Source organism: Poecilia reticulata, linkage group LG5 (assembly GCF_000633615.1).
Source record: "Poecilia reticulata strain Guanapo linkage group LG5, Guppy_female_1.0+MT, whole genome shotgun sequence".
NCBI lineage: Eukaryota > Metazoa > Chordata > Actinopteri > Cyprinodontiformes > Poeciliidae > Poecilia > Poecilia reticulata.
Genome location: NC_024335.1, coordinates 31240311 through 31262282, shown reverse-complemented (window position 1 = coordinate 31262282; position 21972 = coordinate 31240311). Strand labels below are relative to the sequence as shown.

General features: G+C 41.0%; 1 protein-coding gene across 4 annotated transcripts in view; it reads left to right on the top strand.

The window, feature by feature from the left end:
* The window catches only part of ndrg3a (ndrg family member 3a), a 49942-nt gene extending 27976 nt beyond the window's left edge, over positions 1-21966 (top strand). Inside the window, exons 1-15 of one of the 4 annotated variants that reach the window (XM_008410546.2) lie at positions 3545-3977; positions 9061-9166; positions 9296-9416; positions 10364-10426; positions 10512-10572; positions 12827-12913; positions 14210-14266; positions 16011-16114; positions 16289-16354; positions 16443-16494; positions 16573-16620; positions 16705-16740; positions 17100-17151; positions 19927-19965; positions 21612-21966. In XM_008410546.2, the coding sequence (XP_008408768.1) occupies positions 3927-3977; positions 9061-9166; positions 9296-9416; positions 10364-10426; positions 10512-10572; positions 12827-12913; positions 14210-14266; positions 16011-16114; positions 16289-16354; positions 16443-16494; positions 16573-16620; positions 16705-16740; positions 17100-17151; positions 19927-19965; positions 21612-21784 (1116 nt within the window). In that variant the 5' untranslated portion in view covers positions 3545-3926 and the 3' untranslated portion in view covers positions 21785-21966. Of the gene's footprint in view, positions 1-3544; positions 3978-9060; positions 9167-9295; positions 9417-10363; positions 10427-10511; positions 10573-12826; positions 12914-14209; positions 14267-16010; positions 16115-16288; positions 16355-16442; positions 16495-16572; positions 16621-16704; positions 16741-17099; positions 17152-17574; positions 17601-19926; positions 19966-21611 lie in introns of those variants that run through there. The other 3 variants (XM_008410544.1, XM_008410547.2, XM_008410545.1) reach the window with 3 other exon arrangements.
* The last annotated feature ends 6 nt before the right edge of the window (positions 21967-21972 follow it).

The following is a 21972-nucleotide window of genomic DNA, read 5'->3' as shown; positions in this document are numbered from 1 at the left end:
TCTTGCTCTCTTTTTTTTTTCCTTGTTTTGAAGTCACGCCTCATCCTATCGTCCCACCAGAGCTAAATATAGCAGCTGCAGGAAGGGTACCAGTACTTCAGGTAGAGCATATGGTATATGTCCTCTTCAGGACTCAATCCTTTTCTGCTGTTACTAATAAAGTTGTGTTCATATATCCCTTCTGCTAAATTAGTCAGTATTAAACGTCTTTCCCCATCACCGTTTTCTGTTATCTGTTCAGTTGAAGTTATGCAGCTGTAAGCTGCAGAAAATCTGTGCCAGGATTTCTGTCGCCGGCATGGAGGCGGGCTTAAACGCGTTTGACCTTAATTCCTCGGTTGTCATTTTAAGCTCAGACTACCACATTTATCAGTCACTATAAAAGAACGACACACAATCCTTACATAAAGGACTCTTTAAAGTCTATGCTATTTTTATTTTTTTTAAATCAGGACATAAGCAGCTTTAATTACTTTAGAGGTAGCCATCTTTGGACTACGTCCTGGATGAAAACGGGAATCAGTTGGACCATTTCTCACAGCACATCCTCATGCATGCATCAGCGTATTTTTGCAGCTGTTTGCGGGTTCAATTCTCGCAGCAGTCTGTGTTTTCCAGAACAAATAACATGCAAGCTACTGCTTTTTATGTGGAGGCGTCCAAATTAGGACGTGCAGTTTCACAGTTTATATTAAGATGAAGGAAAAATAGGCATAAGCATTACGCAGCACAATTTTACATCTATACACTAAGCGTGCCACTGCGCCATCACTCTGAGCAGCTGGAAGTCAATCCACCTGCTGCTACAGCTCCCCCTGCAGGCTGCCCGTTAACACTGCAGCCCTGTGCACCCCACAGCGTCGTGACTGTCTTGACTTTGTGCGTTGCTTGTGACAGTGTGCCACACTGAGGATGGAGGTTTGAGTCAGACCCATGTGAAACAGTGTTTTAAAGTGTAGGCGTCAGCATACAGAGTCGCCTCATGGGCTGAAAATGACTAAAACAGCTGAGTGTGCTCTTATGCTGGGCGCTATAAATAGATTTCCCTGAGGTGTCTGATCAAGGCCGTTTTTATGACCTGTTTCTTTCTTTTCTTTTTTTTCCCAAATCTGTTTGGCTTTAATTATAAGAGATAGATTTGCATACCTAGTATAATTTAGCGTCTTTCCTTTGAGCACTGTCGTTTCGACGTGATTCAGATTGCTGCTCAGGATTGTTAACGCCATAGAAATGCCCAGCAGAGGGCAGCATCCGCCCGTCTGTTTCTTTGAGACTGGTTTGTTTTGACTTTCCTCCTTGCAGCTTTTACTGAAGGATGGTCCTTATGAGAGTTGTGATCGTCGTAAAGAGTGCATGCATTTGGTAAACTGATCATCTTGCAGTGGTCTCTTAATTTTTTACGGAGCAGTATACTCATAAAAATGCTTTGATCTCGGTCGTTCCCTCTGGATTTATATTGTTCTGCTGGCAGGAGGACCTCCTCCCAGATCTCAAGTCTTTTGCAGAGTCAAACTTTTTTCCCAGGACTGCAATGTTCTGAGCGCCATCCATTCTGTCTAAATAAAAATAAAAACATTCCTAATGATTATAATGCTCTCACTGACTTGCTTTACTGTGGGCATGGTACATTTACAGTGATGTGGAATTATTTTTCCACCTTACATATCGTTTGCATATAGGGCAGAGATCTCAATTAAGGGCTCCTTATCCATGGGTAAGTTACCCTCCTCGTGTTCCTTGGTCTTTCTGATGCTGTTTAGCAAATCTCTGAGGTCTTTAAGTAATTTCTGTATTTACACTGGACTCCATTTACTTATTAAATGATTTCTTAAAGGGGCAGTGTTGCGTATTTTCTAGGCACATTTTTATAGCACAATCAAGTAACTGTTGCCTTCAGTTGTTATTAAATACTGTATATCAAAAACGACGTAATAGAAATATGACTTTGCATCGGAGGCACTAGCGTGGAGCTTTCGGTAAATAGGCGGCGATTTCTCAAACACGCACGAGTGACTCAAAGCAACACACTTGGTGCATTTTTGATGAGTGAATAACATTTTAGCACGATATAAAGCTCAAAAAAATTATTTTGCATAATCTCACCCCCGCTTTCCCTTTAAGACAACTGGTTGCACTAGATTTCATTTGGCTGTGTCGGAGTAAAGGGAGTTGAAATGTAAGACACGCTACTCAGATTTTTGATTGTAAACAGAAAATGAAAACCGCACATCATTTTCATTTTGCTTATCTGTCACATTAAGATTCCAACATAACCTATTGAAGTTTGTGGCTCTAATTCAAGAACACGTAGAAGGTTCAAGAACAAGAATATTTTAGCTGGGTTCTGTATGCTGATTGATTGATAGATGGATGGAAAGCTGCAGTGCATTTCTTAACGCAAACCTGAGCAGCTTCATGTGAATCTATAAAACCTCCCACTGCGGAGTTATGCTTAGACCCTGATGACTCACTGTATGATAAAGTGACACAAGTAAAGGTTGCTTCTATGTTTTAATTAAATATATGCAACACCGCCGACTATAAAGCATATCGTGACACAAATCCATTGTGTTGACACACACTACCTTTGTGCAGTTTGACATATTTTCTGCTACAGAAAGCCTATACCATCTACATTCATCAGGAACAAAGAGGCCAGCATTAAAATGTTTGAAACACAACATCCACATATAGTTCCTATGTGTTAAATTACTGTACATGTCCATACTCTGTGTGAACAGCCCCCTCTATGGGTCAGGACCGTGAGAAGATGTAGAAACTGCAGTCTACAACCTAACATGCTAATACACTGACGGACCAATAAAACCCATTATTTGCCTCTTAAATCTCACCCACTGCGCTGCATCTGATTGGCTGAGGCGAGCAGCCCGTCTCAGACTGAGGTGTGACGCCATGCCCTGCTAGCTGCTATGCACCGACAGAGGAGAGATCCATAAACTGTGTGGATCAGGTGACTAAGCAGGAAGTTTAGAGGACAAAAAAAATCCTCATCGTTCTGGTTCTGGAGATGAAACAAGGAGCTTCTTGTTTCCTTTTTCTGGTCTATTAGAGAAGCACTTATGGATGTTCGTAACAGTGTTGTGTGAAATCCGTGTTCAACTCCTTCTTATTAATCTGGAGGTCATTACGTGGGTCCTTTAGGATTAGGTTTAGAGTTAGGGTTACTTCTCCCAAAGTAGGGTTAGGTTAAGGTCATTCTGATCTCTCCTGGTGGCAGCTATGGAATCTTGTTCAGCCATTTTGCTGATGCTGAAAATGACCCCAGGGCCAGCCGTCAAAGTCGGCCTAGTCCCTGCCTCTCCTCTCCTCTTCATCCATAGCACACAGTGATGTCAGCAGCCTGTCGGTATTCCTGGACTGCTTTTTGCATCCCGTGGACCCCGTCACCCCTCTCCCACTCCGCTATCCTCCTCCTCCTCCTCCCGATGCTCCTCTAAGTCCCTCCCTCTCCCACCAACCCACCTGACCCTCCGCAGTCCAATTAGACGCAGCATCGGCTGAATGCATGATCGCGCTGTGACTACCAAACACAAGCTGCAGTCTCACTCTCCTCCTCGTCTGTCTCCTTTCCTGCTCTCTTTTCCCACCACTTCCCCGTCTCTCTCTCTCTCTCTCGGTCTTTCTGCCTTTCAGTCGCCCTCCCTCCTCCTTGTTTTCATTCAAGTTGTTTACCCGTGTCCTCCTCGCCTCGCACTCTTCTGTCTCTCTTTTCCTCCCTTGTCGCTGCTGCTGCTGCTGCTGCTGATCATCTGGCAGCCTCACCCCACATCCCTCCCATCCAACCAAAACCTCCTTCTCCTCTTCCTCCTCCTCTGCCTCCCCCTTCTGGGTTTGGAGATCTTAAGAGCCGCTCAGCACACGCTTCCGCATAGCATAACAGACTCGGCTCCTACATTGGGTAAAACATGTCAACCGTCCTGGACCTGGAGCAGATTTCGTATGCTGGAAATGATGCGGTGAGTGACTAATGCGTCCGACTGGAGAGTCTGGCTAGGTCTTAGAGGAGAGGCGTTATTCTGCACTTTTTCAATAGACTGACTGTTAGTAGCTCAATGGGTCTGTTCTGGATTGCTGGTAGAATAAGGGGAACATCTGAGAGGTGTGTGTGTGCACCCACAGGTCACACAGCACCCAAACTTGCTCAGGGTGTGGTGACGATACGAAAGATGCCCACGGTGTCTGTGTGTACATGTGTGTCCATGCAGATGAACGTGTTCTGCAAACGCCTGTGGTGCGCCCATGCATTGTGTTCCTTATTCATCCATCACTCACTATAAAGAGGCAGTGGGAGGGAGGTCACTCACCCCCCAACGCACGGCATGGCAACAACACGTTAAAAACATCTGCTTCTGCTTCATTCCCTCTGCAGAGTCCTTGAGTTTGTAGCTCTAGCCTGCCGTTTGTGACACATGCGAGTAGCATGGGGGGGCTGCAGGGAGGGGAGGACCACTGTATCGCTGGGGGAATATGCACATGGATGTTTGTATGTGCATGGAGGGGTTTAGTGGCTCACACCTGAGACTGCCGTCGTTTTTAGCTGGAGGAAACGAGAGTGCAGATATTGATCGACCGAGGCGTTGCGGGAAGATGATGAGGGTGGCATCTCTGTTTTGCACCTTTTTTTTTTTTTTTTTTTAGAAAGAGAATCATTTGTAACCTTTTCACACTTGTGAACATGCTGATACTCCTATTTTAAGCGCAGACATTTCCCTGATTTTCCCACAACTCGCCCAAAGCGGGCAGGAGTAGATGCTAACGCCCTTCCCTTCCCATCTTATAGCCCTATGCGTTGAATCACAATCGTCAGTCGGTGTGTATCGATGTGTGCAATATCCCAAAGGACTGCTGGGGTGCAATAACTTTAGTAGTCATTATGTTTCCAATCAAACGCCCCTTGCTAATAACTTATTCAACCAGGAGAGGTGGGAGCTCTGTCCTGGTCAGACAGGACATCACAATCTTTGATTTTTATTACAGTGACAATAAAATTCAATCAAATGTTTATTTGGTTGCAAATATGCCACTCCATACAGTCAGAGACTCAAACAACAAGCACTGCTATAAATTTAAAATGTTATCAGATGGCTACTTTTCTACACCAATTACGTTAAATAGTGCAACTGTACTGCAGAGTCATAATTCAGTCGTTTTGAAAGGCAGACATTGGAAGAACAGTTTGAATTGGATGGACTCCTGCTGCTGTTTTTACCCACAACCGACCTGGATCTTAATGGCAGAGAGGCTAAAGCTCAGGGAGAGAATGGTAGAGACATCATGATGGAAAAGGTACAACTAAGGGAGTTGCATGTTGGCTTAATCTCAATCGATGTCATCGTCGCAACATTCAAATTAATATTGCTGTGACACGTTTGCCCAGTTTGGTGCAAACTGGGCAATGTTGATGTACCGATCAACACTGGTACATGAGATTGATCAGTAAGAGAAGTTCAAGCGAGGTAGTTTGTCCTCGTTCAGGCAGAAAATTTTGTATTTGTACCTATACACTAATTCACAAACCAGGATTGTCATGTAATTTCTTTATTTTCTATTTGATTAGAAATGGTTACTTCCATCAAGGAGCCTGCAACACATTTCTTTTTCTTTTTGTGCAGTTGCTCAAGGAAAACGAGATCTGAATTGGTCATAATCAAAACAAATTTTAAATCGTTGTCTGCCTGGAAAAATCTAAATAAAAGCTCACACACAGTAGATCCAGATAATTACAGCATTCACTGCTATTAGAATAAAAAAAAAAAACTTCTACTACAAAAAAAATTAGCCTGTTCAACGCTGATTGGTTCGTCTCTCCTAAGAACTTATCCAAGCACTCATGTTTATATGTTTAAAAGCGTGACGAGAGATTTGAAGAGTGAATCAATAACACTTTTAGCCCGACAGAAATCTCTTCCTCTCCTTTCCTCCTTCTACATTATAGCTGGAGCAGATATGAGAAATTAAAGCGACGCAGCCCTTTCTGTTTTAAGGCACTCTCCCTCAGCCAGCCTCTTGTCTTGTCTCTGCCACGGCTTTCATGCTCTACTTCCCTCCATCTACGTCCAGTCTGTTCCTTGATCCGTCTAACCCATCGTCACCCCGGTTCCCCCCACGGACCTTTTCATTTCATGTCAGCGGTGGGGATGCATGTGCCTGCTCTCTCTGACACACACACACACACACACCGAAGAAGACAGGCGTTTGAGCAAAGTATATTTGTGGACTTGTCCTTGACTCTGTCCTTGTCTGGAAATGAAAATCTGCAGCAGCACGGCCATTGAGACGGTCTTTCCATGTATAGCTGGTTGTTTTTCTGCGCTACCTAGAGCGAAGGCTCCACACGAAGGCGGGAGTTCCTCCATCAGGGTTTATTTGGTCTCACCATGAGAAGTAGAGTTAAGTATCGGTTCATTTGCAACACATTTCTAGGGTTGAAGCCAATAATTGGTTTTGAAATTGATTACTCTGGCGGGTTATCGATTAATCGGATAAAAGATTTTTCATTTACCCACTTACGTCTTTTTTAAAAACTATTAGAAGTCCATTAAAATAAGCAAGTAAACAAGTACTTCATTTTTAAAATAAAAAATGCAACATCAGCATTCCTTTAGTGTTTTCTTGACTTGTATCAAAGGATGCAGCTTAAAAAATAGTTCAAGTATTATGAAAAGCTCAGCCCTTAATACTTGACTTTTCATCATTAAAAATAAACCAATAATCAACTGGTTTATCTTTTGATGAATCAATTAATAATGGGTGGAAAAACTAAAACTAGCTAAGGTTTTAGCTAACAACACCTGAGGTGTTTTGGGTTGAACATATAATTTTTGTCCACATGTTTTTGGCCGAATTGCTGTTCTTAATATGTTCTTCTTTCTGATAGTGGGCTTTTTTTTTTAGTTTGTATTCTCCAGTTAAAGTTAAATCGATTACTAATTAGTTGATGATTATTTCAACAATCGATTCATCACGATTAATCCGAATAATTGTTTCAGCCCTACACATTTCTGATACTGTGTTGCAGTTTTAATGCTTGCCCAGACCTGTGCGGTTCAGGAAAATGGCACCGACAGGATCAACTCTTCCTCTTCTTCTTGTGTTGCCGTGTCCGTTATACTCAGCGAATCCGAACAATTACAGCGGCCGCAGGGCTCAGGATTAGCCTCCATCTAATCTGAAGTGTTTACAGCACATGCGCTTCTCCCAATGCTGCTGGGAGTTCAGGGAGAAGCAGGGCTGACGTTCGATCTGTTGTCCTTAATGTGGATTTCTCGTTCGCTCCGGCTTTCTCGCTCCATTATTGATGACCAGCGGGCCTGGAGACCAGGGCAGCGGCCCCGCCCGCTGCTCTGTGCGGCTCACACGCCCTCACAGATGTATGGAGCCACATCACGCAGAGCGTTGTTTGCAGCGCCGCATCATGCTGACCTTGAGGAATCTGTTTGTTGCTATATGATGAGTTTGTGAATCACAAGGTTGGCCTGGAAAGTGGCTGCTTTTTTCCCCCACTTCCTGTCATTTCTCTCTGAGGTGCATCAACACAGTCAATGCTTCGATTGTTTGTTGCTGTGTAAATTCCACACTTTAGTCATTTTTTTATCATCTGATATACAAACATGGAGCTTTCCGGTTAATGGTGAAGAAATAATAATAATAATTAATAAAAATGCTGGGATGTGCTTTCTGAATTTCATTATGCTTCTCTTTGCAAACCCATTGGTCCAAAGCACACCATTCTGAAATTTTAGCGGAGTCATCCGGGTGAAAGCGGATTCAGAGTCCTGAACAATAATGCTGCTTTTTCTCTTTCCCTTTTTAACCAAATGAAAAGGGTTCTGCAGCCTGCCCTATTCACTGCTTTGTTTCTTCAAGGGCTCAGGACTGAAAAGACGCATGCTTTGCATACCCAATTTATAAACTTTAAAGTGTCCTTGTGGACACACTAATACAACGAGTGTGTTAGAAATGACCTGTCAACAGTTTGAGGACTGCAAAACTTTAAACAACAAATGGTATGTAGTAATGAACCCAGTGTCACTACATTTAAATTTCTACTTGAATAGTTTAGTTTAGCCTTGAAACTTCATGCTCATCTCTGGAGATACATTTCCTTCCGCATCGATAAAGAAACTGCAGCTGTTATTATCTACGACTATTGAGTTAAAACCAACACAGTTTTGGGTGGTGTGGCCAATCAAGTCCCTGGTTAAAAATGAAACTCTTCTAGTCTGAGTTGATTTTATCACATTATGGTTATGGCCTTAACTTAATGGTTAAGTGTTTAACCAATAACATGGTTAAAGCAGCTGTTTATACCCTCAATATGACAGAGTAATAACTTAAAATACTAAAATATTAATATTCGGATCAAACTAAATGACATTTGTTTTTGTTTTACTTCAGTTTCCATTTAAATCTATTGATTAAATTTAGTGCATATTTGGTAAAACTAATTTAGAGTAATACAACTAATAAACGGCAAGAAAACCTATAACGTAAATAATTACAGTTTCTTACCGTGTCTATATTAAATGTCTGACTCTTTGGTCAGTGTGTGTGAAACATGGCTAGCACTAGCTTGTGCTCATAAATTAGCAGCTAAAAGGCTAAAGGTGACTTAAATGAACAAATTGGTTTCCTTGTGCGAAGAAAAGTTAAACAAATTATGTTATGTTCTTAACATAAGCTGTTGAAATGAACATTGTTATTCAGCATCATTTTACATTCTTACTATTGCTTATGCTATCAAGAGGTTGAGTGATATCTCATTCAAAGTAACCCAGCTTGTTGGTTCTCGGTTTTTAGACGACTCCCCCAACAAAGTAAATCCACCATTTGGGTTAAGGAAACAACCCAGCTGTGATTTATTAGTAGTTTCTTCCTCAGGAAACATTATATGCCTTCATTTGCTGCTCATGTTTATCTGAGAGGTTTCTGTTGTAACCTAGCTTGTTGGTAAAAGAAAACTAGAATCTGCCTATCTACCCTCCTGAAGGCATTTCACCTTTCATCCTAAGCTCATGTTTTTGCTCTCCTTGGTTGCAGGAACACGACATTGAGACTCCTCACGGCGTTCTCCATGTGACGATGCGAGGCGTTCCCAAGGGCAACAGGCCCGTCATCCTCACCTATCACGACATCGGACTCAACCGTGAGTCAGCCAAAAAATATGTCTGCCCATGTCCCACCCTCCTGGATGAATGGCACGGCTTAATGAGGGGTTTTTTTTGTATTATTTGTAAGTTGTCTCCATCTTGTTTGCCTTTTTTTTTTTTCTTAGACAAGTCCTGCTTCAACACCCTGTTCAACTATGAGGACATGCAGGAGATCACCCAGCATTTTGCTGTGGTCCATGTGGACGCGCCCGGCCAGCAGGAGGGCGCGCCTCCCTTCCCCAGCGGGTGAGTGGCACTCTCCTTTAACACATTCATTTCAGAGCTGGTGCTGACGCAGCAGGTTCATTTGCTAATGGAAACGTTTTTACTAGTCACTTGTTTTTCAAATCGAACTTCCTTGAACCTATAAATCTATAATGATCTCAATTTTCTGATTAACTGAACGACAAGAAAATGTGCGGGGTTTAGAAACTACTTGTATTCCACGAACCTTTTAAAAATATTGTCACATTACAGCCATGATGTTCAATGTATTTAACTATGGTTTTGTATGATGGACTTGCACAAAGTGGTGCACAGCTGGAAAGTGGAAAAAAGTATTTGTGGATTTTCAAAACGAAAAACCTATATACAAAAATATCTATACTCTAATGCCCCTAAACATAATCCAGGGCAACTAATTACCTCCTGTTCAAATCTGCTCTAAGCATACAGGCTGAGCTGCAGTGGAATGCTTTAGATGTGCGTGTGTGAGAATGACCAGTTGAAAACAATATATAACTCTCCTTTTCCACTTCTCAGTTATTCACCACTTTGTGTTGGCCCTTTAGTCAAAATCTAAATACAATCTGTTCAGGTATAAGTCTGAAAAAATGACAGGATGTTAAAATTGTCAGTGCACAAACACTTTTACATGATAGTATAAATTAGGGATGCATCCATATAAAGCTTTATGCCAATATTGATATCCAATAATAATATTGTCATTATGGGTGACACTCGATATTTACTGCTATTTTTGTCTGATACAATGTTGGTGCTGAAATATCATACAGCCAATATTGATATTAGTGCTGATATATTGTGTGGCTGATGTCATTGTTAGTGGCAATATATCATACATCCAATACCGATACCAATATCCATATGGATGCAGCTATATCGAGTGGTTGATACCTATGTTAGTGCTGATATATCGTATATAAATTACATGACCTCTGACCTGTCTACAGATACCATTACCCTACCATGGACGAGCTGGCTGAAATGCTGCCCTCTGTGATGACTCAGCTGAAGTGAGCATCTTTCTGCTGTTTGCTGGTTAATGTTTTTTTTGTTTTTTTTTGTCTGAATCACTACAGTATCTGTTTGTTTCTGTAGGGTCAACAGTGTGATCGGCATCGGTGTAGGAGCTGGAGCTTACGTCCTCACCCGCTTTGCAGTGAGTCCTCCACATTGGTGCTTTTTATTTATCCTTGTGTGCAACATCATAGAATCCCCCTAGCACCATTTCCCAGATGTTTTTTTGACCACACAGCTTGTAACATGAAAGCCTCTTATCAAACCCACACAGGACATCGGGCTCCTGTTGTGGTGCTGGTCACCCCGTGATGAACCACCTTTAAGATTCCCTCCTTTTTCGTGCGCCTTGTTTCTGCGCTCGCTTAACGAAGCTAAAATAAGCACAATCTAGCAGAAAGCTCTGGAGAAGAGAGGAAGTACTGACAGATTAATAATGAAACGGGAAGCTGGTAATACAGGGAGGTGAAGAGATGGAAAAATAGCAACGGTCTCTCCAAGGACAGTCTGCTCCGGTTTAAAACTCAAGTGGAAACATTGATTGTGAAATATGTTTGGCAGAGCAGCTCACGATGCACCCCATTCATATTTTGGCCAAACGCAGCATCTGCAGCATCCACTCGATATTAAGCAAGATGAGTCCTGTGTTTCCTCAGACGGCCTGTCTGCCTTCAGGCCATTTTAAAGCCACTCGCCTGCATTTAGAGTCCCAGCACTCTCTGTTGAATCACATTTCAGCTTCATTTGAACTGACAGATGTGCTTTATTTTTTATAGGTTTTATCAGTGTCTTCATATGAGCATAAAATTCTTATGTTTTTCCATTTTATTCATGTTCTCAGCCCTTCATTAACAGCTTTAAAAAAAACATTTATTTTCCCCAAGCTGTAACCCGACACCCATTTGTAAAAATAAGCAATTGGTACCAATTCTTAAGAAGCAATCGGCACTTATAGCTTCCAAAAAATGTTTTTATTAAAGTGTCCAGCTTGTTTATAAGGCAGTCATTTGTTCGGTGGGGAGGAAAAAGTCGAGAGATATTTTGTCTGAGAGCAGCAGCCTGGATACCCAAGCAACCGGTACTCTACCCAGTTAATTAAAAGCACTCTGTGAAGAGCCCAATTTGTCTGAAAGTTGCCGAATGTAGTGAATGACTGCTTGTAGCTGATATGTTGATAGTAATTTCAACTTCTAAAACTGAGTAATATTTTAAAAAAGCATGAAGAAAAAAGGTAACCAGCTAAATGCACAGACAAAGGTGGTGAAGAGCGGTAGCGCGAAGGTAGTGCAGACAAAGGTATCACTGCTTGTGATTAAAAACTTCTCATTCAAAAATTAAAATTCTGGCAGCTTTCTGGTTGGACATTGTTATTTCTGCTGGTTCTGACCAGCATTTTTACTCTTATCCGCCCATGCATGCATCAGCGCATTCCTCCCAATAGTTGTCAGTGGTAGCGGTTCTACAAAACATGGTAGAAGTGAATGGAAGCGGCTGGAAATTCCGCTTTTCAGTCCCCATTTAATTTGAGAGGGTTTAGCTTCATACGTACATAAGCATTTAGTTTTTCTTACATGTTGTTTTTCAATAAGTCAATTCTAGCTAATACAACACATGTAGTGGATGGAACTGAAGATAAAACACTAAGATACAGTCAGATGCTCTCTTATTTATTGGTCTCTAGGAAACATTTAGTCACAACTGCAGCTATTAGTGCAGGTAAACATAGGAAATACACAGTCTGTTATTTATGATGTCATCCACAGAGTGATAGAAGACGCGTGCAAAATAAAAATAAATCTTTTTCTTATCTTAGGCAGTATATACCCACAAACATCACCTCTGACCTCAGTGGCCTGCTGGCTGACGTACAACTAGAACTGTGTGTCCTTGCCACAGCATTAACTGTGTGTTGGGCTTGTCCCCTTAACTTCCTGTTTACTGTTGCTTCCTTTAAAATCAAGTCTTCAATTGTTTTGTGATTCTGAAGTAAAAAGTATTTTTGGTAAAGAGAAAAACTGAGACTTCCATTCACTGCTGCTATGTTTATAAAGAGGAGAAGAAAACCTGCTTCTTTGTTTTTATTCACTTTTATGTTTTTATTCAGTTTATGGCCACAGAGTCATTTAAAAAATTTTCCCTTTTTTGTTTTTTATTTTATAAAGGTAATTAAATTTACAGGAACAGATATAGGTGCTTTGCTGTCCTAGACGGACTGTCATCATCCATGTTAAGTTTTTCTTTTTTAGAAGGGTGTGGCCCCAAAGACTCTTTTCGTGTGTCACTTTTTTTTAATTATTACAAAAAATTGTGGAAAGTTGTTTCTTTTTAAAAATTTTCTGTCTCTAAAACATAGCTGGCCTACTGCATGACCTTCACGTTTATCGCTTTCTTTCCAGCTGAACAACCCCAACCTCGTAGAAGGATTGGTTCTGATCAACGTCGACCCGTGTGCCGAAGGCTGGATTGATTGGGCCGCTTCGAAGGTCAGTGTTCCAACTTCACCGCAGAACCTGGAAGGAAGGTTCATGTGAAATTCAAACAGGAATGAGAAATATGCAATCAGAAGCGACCAAACTGGAAAAATAAACTGACGAACTACACAAAAGTATTTATTTATTTTCACCGTTATCATACTGCAATTCAGACGACTTTTAACTTATTGCTAGAGGAAGAGTCTCCCATCAACAAAAAAATGGTGGAACAATAACATTGGGTTACAAAAGAATATTCTTTGGAAGTTGTTTTTTCCAGCTAAATTTGGACTAATTTTCGCCGCTGAATCCAAAAATGACATCAATTTTTCTCCATCAGGTCAGGTTTTTATTATAATTTGACTTGGAGAAATCTGATCTTCTGACTAGATTCATTACATTTTTGAGACATCACAAAAATCAGTTCAGAACCATCAGTTCATTTCTGAACTGATGGTTCAGAAATGAACCATCTGTTAATATTTCTCATCCAAAAATGGGTTTAGGAGGAAAAAAAATGTTTTCCAACAGAGTTTATTAATTAAATGTTACAAATTTGGATTTTTATAAATTGAATAATAAACACTGATGAGGATATGTACGTGTGAATTGAACATTACGTCTTGATTGTGTAAAATTCTCCGTCTCTTTCCTGTCCTGATGGAGTCTCTCCTCCTGCTCGTCACTCACTGATCAGATTCTCAGGAAATCGATCCAGATGTGAGAACAAGTCGTGTGTTTTGATGCTCATGTTGCTCCATAGTTCAGAAAGTTGAGCTGATTGAGCAAAACCAGTGTGACTTTTGGATTGAGCTCATCAAAATGACATTAAAACAGTTGAAAAACCACAGACAATCTTTTGACTTCCAACCAGTGTAATAATAAGTGTATAATATAAGATCTGCACAGGCAGAGCAGACTCGGTATTATTAGATGAGCGGTGGTTAAAAATACACATGGTAAGTTTTTATCAGAAAGCGCTGATGCAATCTCCAGATAGGGTTGTTTTTCTACCAGACCTCATGTTAATGTAACATAGTGCATCTAAAGATATATTAAGCAGCTCTTTGTTAATTTCTAAAACACACAGTAGACAGTGTTTGTTGTTCAACGATGTTTATTTAAGTAATAACTTAGCTACACTCTAATTATGCCATTTATTCTGCTTATTATTGTTGCACAAGCTAAATGTTCTGTGAATTTGCTAACCGAGTACAAAAATCAGTTTCCTAAGAAAACGAAAAGCACACACTAACAAAATGAAGATAAATGTGTTACATTGTCTCTGCTGGCTGTGTGTGTTTGCAGCTGTCTGGATGGACCAGTAACTTGGTGGACATCGTCATGGCTCACCACTTCAGCACTGTGAGTTCTCACTGCGACTCTTTCTCACACCCCCCCCCTCTCGTTTATTACTGACACTGTGTCAGCGTCTGTAATAAACTACTCGACTTGTCTAGAAAAGCCAGAAGTTTATCTAACCATTAACGACTAACAGACTAATAACTAATAACGTCTTTAATATGTGGAGAGGCCGATCATGACCCACTAAAAGCAAACAGTCGTCTAATAATGCTATAAATGACCCCACTGTGCAAACATAAGCAGCTGTTGGAGTGAATCAATCACATAAAATGTATTCACATCCACCGCGCTTCTGTTAAATGTGACTTCCTGCATGTTGTTGTGTATGAAATGGATTATTCCTTAATCTTTTCAACAAACGTGGTCACGTTACAGGCACAGAAATTTGAAACATTGTTGTTTTTTTGTGTGTGTTTGACGTCATATGCAACTTAAGCAGAATTGTGAAGCTGAATAAAAATTACACCAGGTTTTATTTTACCCATCTGAAAAGTGAAGCTGCAGAGATTCGCAGACTCTGCAGACTAGACAAGTAGGTGTGAACTGAAAAATTGGCCTTGGTTTCCTCAGTCTTACTGATCTTATCTTCCTTTGGAGAGGTCTAAAAATTAGCCATTGTTCCCTTTTCTTCTGCCGTGAGAGAGATTTGACTGACAGCGGTCAACAATAGTCACCTACTGTTGCCAACTTAGCAACTTTGTCTATATTTAGTCGCTTTTCAAACAAATAAAAAAAACCCATCATTGACCAAAATTGGAATTGGGAAGTCAGGCTTTTTAACGATCAACGATGGACATGAAAACTGTAATCAGTGCCTCCTCTGTAGACACCTGTTGGGACTTATACATCCTCCATAAGAGCAGAAAAATTGGTTCTATATACCATGTGTGCAAGTACTTTATGATGTTTTTGCAGCTTGTTCTTGATGCATGTTCATGGGTATGAAGTGTGCGCATCAGTGTGAGAAACCTATGAAGACTTTGTAGTAGTTCAGTCATACTTTCTATAGATCTGGCATGTATGGAAGAGAGGCGGTAGAAAGCTTAAAGAAGTACTGTTAGCTGTTTGCCACAAGAAAACATGTGGGGGAAGGTTATTTGTTTTGACCTACATGTAAAAGTCCAGGTTTTGGCTAAAAATTAACTGTAGCCATGCTTCCATCCAATTGTTTTGTGAATTTTGAGCAAACTTCAAAAATGTTCCACAAATTAACAAAAAATTTAAAAAAATTAACGTTTCCATCTACGGGTTTGGAGCGAATCAACCAGGCTACGCAAAGCGTAATGTCGTCAGATGTAATAAACTCATGGCTGTAAGTGGAGGTTACAAACTAGCATGGATCACATGCTAGTTTGTAACCTCCACTTCCTGTTTATTGCAGCCATGAGTTTATTACATCTGACAACATCATGCTGACTATGTCAGAACTTATTCAGCAAATGTGTTTCCGTCTGCCCTTTGGCACCTTAGCACTTTTCAAGAAAAAAGTACAAATATTTTTGTGAAATTGAGGGAGTTTGTTCTTTTTTCAAATGTTGCCATTTCCATAAACCTATTGACAATGCTATACCTCAAAATGCATATAAAAAACCCTCAATGGATCACCCTGAACATCCCATGGTGAAACACAGCAGTGACAACATCATGCCAAGTGTGGCAAAACGAGAAAGGGATACGATTACTGTAGCGTTTGGACTCTTAAATGTGTTTACCAGGATTTGTTGAAATATTTTCTGTCCGTCAGGATGAGCTGACAGAAAACCAGGAGCTGATCCAGACCTACCGCCTCCACATCGCCCAGGACATCAACCAGGACAACCTGGCCCTGTTCTGTGGCTCCTACCAGTAGTAAGTTCAAAGACGTGAAAGATGCACATGGTTTGCTTTTTCTCCTTCTTTTTTTTTATTATTATTATTATTGGTCAAAACTTAAAATTAATCCCAAAATGGCCAGTCTAACCCCACAGCTTAAGTCAACATTACATCTTCTCTTAAGACGCCGTTACTTTACTTTGTCTGCAGCCGCAGGGACCTTGAGATCGAGAGACCCATCGTGGGGTTGAACGAAGATACGGTGAACACACTAACGTAGGTGTTGAGACTGAGGCGGCGCTGATCTGTGTTTTGCACCAGAGCGCAGTGTGACCTTAGATGTTTTTCTGTTCATCCACTCCAGGTGCCCCGCCCTGCTGGTGGTCGGAGACACGTCACCTGCTGTCGAGGCTGTGGTAGGTCAAAGTTCACCAGAAATGTTAATTTAAATAATTTGCTGCTTCTTCTTTGTTGTCAACGTCTTTGTGTTTCAGGTGGAGTGCAATTCCAGGTTGAATCCCACCAAGACCACACTGCTAAAGGTGAAGAGCGTTTGCTATTTCAAAACTCAAATCAATTTTAGCTTTAAAATTCACATTTTAATAAAACTGATATTGATTCTTTAGATGGCTGATTGTGGAGGCTTGCCACAAGTTGTGCAGGTCAGTTAATTTTTTGTTTTTTACATTTTAGAAATGCAACATATCACTTTTTTTTCTGAAGCCGAACCAACATTCAACTTCTGCACAAATCTGGGATAAACTTCCAGAAAACGTTAAAACTGCAGAAAGACCGACTTCCTTCAAATCAAAGCTAAAGACTCACCAGTTTAGAGTTGCCTTTGATTCATAATAACTGGAACATTAATCAACATATTTGATTAATTGATAGCATTTGACAAAATGTAACGGCGGCTGCTTGTTTCATCATTACTATGTTACGTTTTCATGATGTCAAACACTTTGAAGTGCGTTGTTGCTCCAATCTGCTCTGGAGATAAAACTTGACTTTCTCTCTGCAGCCCGGGAAGCTCGCCGAGGCGTTCAAGTACTTTGTTCAGGGCATGGGATACAGTAAGTAAAACAGCTGTCATTTTAATGTGTCAAAGGTCTTTGAAAAACATCTGAATATATGAATATATATAGTAACTCGGGTTTGAACCGGTTGACTCTGTGGTCACTTTCTAGCTGCTTTTCGATGACGTTCTTGTGGTTCAGGTTCGCCTGTGTTTACTTCTTTGGCTTCCTGTTGACGTGAGCGCAATTACAAAAGACTCCTGAGCTCGGTGGGGGTTGTTTTTTGTTTTTTTGTTTTTCTCTCTCTCTCTCACATTGCTGCCTGTTGCTAAACAACCCGGGTTTTGGTGGAGTGGGTTGGGTTTTGTCCAGGAGAGCATGAAAAGAGGCATGCTCTCTGCGCCCCCGTCCCGGACGGAGCGCCCTTTGGGGGCTGGGGGCCTATTGGTGCTAATATCATTTCCTCTGTGCTCTTCGCAGCGTGTGCCACTCACAGCTCTCAGTAGGTGAGATTTGTGTCTGAAATCACACTCAGATGTGCTGAACAGCAATTTGCTTCCTGCTCGGCACAGAGTGGGTGTTGAAAATGACCCCTTTTTTATTGTTCTTGGTGTGCTTTTTTTTTTTTTTTTCTCTCCCTTTTAGTGCTCAACTGTTTACTGATGCGCTCTCTTTTGAGGGAGAGTCATAGTTAAACAGGCTTTCTGGTTTTAATGTTTGTAGTTTTTGAAAAAAAGAAAAAGTGTTCAAAGATTGAGAGTGTGACCTCTCGGTGAGTCGGTTTAAAAAGTTTTACTTTCCTTTCTCACACAGATAGCATCTGTTTGCAGTGGGCTGCAAAATTAGCCATGCGAGTGAACATTTTCACATTTTGTCACGTTACAACAAACCACACTGTATTTTGTTTTAGATTTCATGCAAAAGATCCACACGGGTCATCAAGAGAATTATAATATACTTCATTGATCCCCAGGGGGAAATTTCTTATTTGTTGACAGGCTATTCCTGTTAAATATTAGCAACAATTAGTGATATAAAATGTGCAACACAAGTGTGAAATTAATAAATTAATATTTAGACTACAAGTACTTTACATGTGACTTAAATATAAAGTAAATTAGATAAATAAATGGAAAAGTGTGGATCTATAACAAGCCTAGAGGGTAGCAGTGCATAACTGGGAAGTGGAAGGAAAATAATTTTTTTTTTATCTTTTTATTTTTTTTTTTTTTTTTGCAAATAAGATTAAAAAATTTATGAAACAAATTTATATTCAGCTTCCCTGATTCAACACTTTGCAGAACCACATTTCGTTCTCTGCACACCTACACTATTCCTCTTTGCAAAAGATGTTTCAGTCTGATTGGATGGAAAGTGTCTGTTCTGCTCCAGAATGTGAACGCGCTCTGAGCTCCGGCGTCCGGCGTCCGGCTTCAGCTCTGGACGAATGCTTGGAGTTTGTTGTCCAGGTGAAGCCCTGCCCCCTTTCTCAAGTCTTTTGCAGACTCTAATAGGTTTTTCTTCAAGAATTATCTTGGATTTAGCTCTGAATGATTCTGCCACCACCGTGTTTCACTGTGGTGGGGAGATGAGTGATTTTCATTTTTTTTGCCACATTTTTAGCATATTGGCCACATAGTTCCCTTTTGGTCAGAGACCAAGAACACCTCCTTCTCGCCACTTCTCCATAAAGACTCATTTTGTGGTGTGCTTGACGAATAATCGTCCTGTTGACTAGCTGTTGACTATTTTAGTAATTAAGTAATCTATTTTTCTCATGATTAAATGTATAATCAAATAAAAAAAAGTATCAATACGAGCTGTAGATATCAGCCCAAATTTTCATATATGTGCATCTCCAACTCCTACTCTCCTGTTTCTTAGAAAATGAACTTGTATTAATATCAAATTTTTATGTCAAAATTCCACAAAAATCTGAAATTATGTTCAATGTAATGACATTAGAAAGCAACATATTCAAAAACGTTTTTTTAAATGTGTATACTCCAGTTTTTAGTTTATTCATCTTCAGTCAATTTAATAAATGTGAGCAATGGGATCTTTGTCACACAGAAACACATAAGTCAGATGTGTACATATTACATACATTTGGTAGGGAATTTATTTTCCGCTTCGTCTGTAAAGCTACACTTGTAGCTACAGCTATCAGCTACAGCATCCTGATGTGTTTGGTCATTCTTTGCTATGCTAATAGCACTTAGCCTTTGTTAGCAGCTCATCAGCAGAAGGAAAACATTCATAATTTTTCTTTCCACTTCCGTTATGCAACTCTTTTTCTTTTCTGTTTTTTTCCTGTCAGTCTGCCACATTAAACCCTCTGCAGTTTGATGTTACGTGACAAAAGTGAAAAAACTTTTCTGCAAGGCGCCGTATGAGTGAATCTCTTTAATGTCACTTCTCTCTTGGTCTCTGCTGCTCTCAAACTCTTCACCGTGGGAAGAGCCGGCGTGGCGGCGTCGCTTTAAAGGCCATCCAGGTCCACCTATCGAGTAAATGTCACCGCGAGATTAGAGCAGATTAAAAAAAGACTGTTTTCACGCAGCGAATGTGTGCAAAATAAAACCTTGGCACCTGAGTGTGTTTCCCCCTCATTAACACCTTGGGGCAGCGTGAAATGCAACAGGAAACGGCCAGAGACGGCAGGAAGCAGCTCTCGATGTGTGCACACATGCTATGATTTCTTACCTCTTGTTGCCAGCCAGCTGCCGTTTGTCTTGAGCCGCTGCCAAGTCTCCTCTATAAACACAAAGATGCACCTTTTCACTCCTCTTCTCTTTTTTCTCCTGTCTTTTCTTCTACTATTGCCCTCAGTTCCCTACGTTCTCCTCAGTCACCTGAGCAGCGAATCAGGTACTGGACTCTTCAGCAGCTCCTCCACCAGGGGGCGCTTAGAACCGAAATGCTTCTGCGGCGCACACGTGTGTCAAACTCAAGGCCCAGGGGCCAAATCCGGCCCGCCTTAGCTACTTATGTGTCCCTCTGGGCTGCAGGGGGACGCATATAATTAACAGTTGTTTGCTTAAATGTTGTTTCATCAATTAAGGCAACAGTTTTTATCTCTATAGGGCCGCACTACATCAATCAGTCCCTCGGGTTTTTCGCAGTCGCAAAATCAACAGATCTTTGCACTTCTTCGCGCTACTCCATAATTGTGAGTTTATTGCAAATCTTCCACAGTGGTTGAAAAACATTGGGTTAAAGTGATGCCAACTCCCGCCTGCGGGTGGCAGTATGTCTTATGTCTACCACACTGCCCCCTCAGCCTTAACTGATGTTAAATTATAGTTTGTGATTAGTATGGCGAGTAGCAAAAAAACAGATTTACTGAAATATAAGCTCAAGTATCATATTTCGTGCAAATATTTCTAAATTAGCCCCTCAAAATTGTCATTGGTTTTGTAATATTTTTTTTAATTTTTACTCTTTTTTTTTTTTCTTTTTTTTTGCACTCATGGAGGGACTGACCAAAGTGAAAAGCTGTCCCATATCATTTACTTTTTAAGAAGTGCTTATTGAATTCAGACATGGCTATTTATTAATGTTTTAAAGGGGCAGTATTTTTGTAAAATTGACTTGTTTTTTTTAAGCTTCTTCTGCTCCTTCAAACTAGCCAGCAGCAATTAGCAAACACCTGCATAAGTGTAATGTTACGTCTACTGATATGGGAGCTACTTCTCAGTGAACCACTGGTAAAAATGTTGTTAGAGGGTTAATAGAGGAGCCATGTTGTGATGACTTCCTGAAGGCGGAGTTTCAGAAAAAGTAGGAGCTTCTTGGAGACAAAGGCCAAATTTCAAGGTGTTAAATTACAAAGTCAAATTTTTTTAAAGTCGTATTTGGTATATGACTTTGAAACGGGGAACATAGTTAATTGATTGTGCTATAAAATGGCACTTTGTGCCTAAAAGGCACACAATACTGCCTCTTTAACAGTTTAATGGGTTTTAGTAATACATTCCAGCCCAAACGGTCCTTCGGGGCATTCGTTATCTTGATGTGGCCCCAAAATGAAAATGAGTTTGACACCCCACCCCGCTCCATTCTGAATGTGAATGTGTGCAGAAAGCTCAACCACAGTGCTCTGCTAGACGCTTTCCAGCAGCAGTTTTAGAAGCTTCTGCATTACATTCTTCTTCTTCTCCCTGTCGGAGCCCGGCGCTTCCCGTTAGCATGTCCTCGCTCCGGCGTCCAAATACTGCATGACCCGCTGCAAAATGCCGTGCTCTGTTGTGCCGCATTGCTTGTGTCGTTTTAATTTTTTTTGTCCCCCTTTCAGTGGACACTTCAGCAGTTCTCAGTCACACGTCTTTATTTTATTTTAGCCTGATTAATCGTTTTATCTGAGAATTGCTTGCATGGTAGGCACTTTTCTTTTTCTGTTTTTCAGTTGTTTCTGTGTTCCTGCTACACTCTGGTCTATGTGTTGATGCGTGTGTCAGTCTGTGTGAGAGTTGAATATTAACATCTGTTGTTTTTTTCCTCCTCCCCTGTTTCAGTGCCGTCAGCAGGAATGACTCGCCTGGCTCGCTCGCGCACCACCTCCTCCTCCAGCATCACCTCCATGGAGAGCAGCCGCAGCCGCAACAACATCAGCAGCCTGCTGGAGGGCAACGCCGCCGGGGCGCTGGACAGCCAGGTGGCGCCCCAGACCATGGAGGTGTCCTGTTAAACCCCTTCCCACCTGCGTGCGCACGCCCACAGTAATTTATATGCCACTCCCCTCCTCCCTCTCTTTTCTCTCTCATCGTGCTCCCAAGCTACTCGACGCCAGAGGGAGTGTGTGAGTGTGTGTGTGATTAGAAAAGGAGGATCTAAAATATATATTAACAGATGCATATTAGAGGATGTGTTATATAT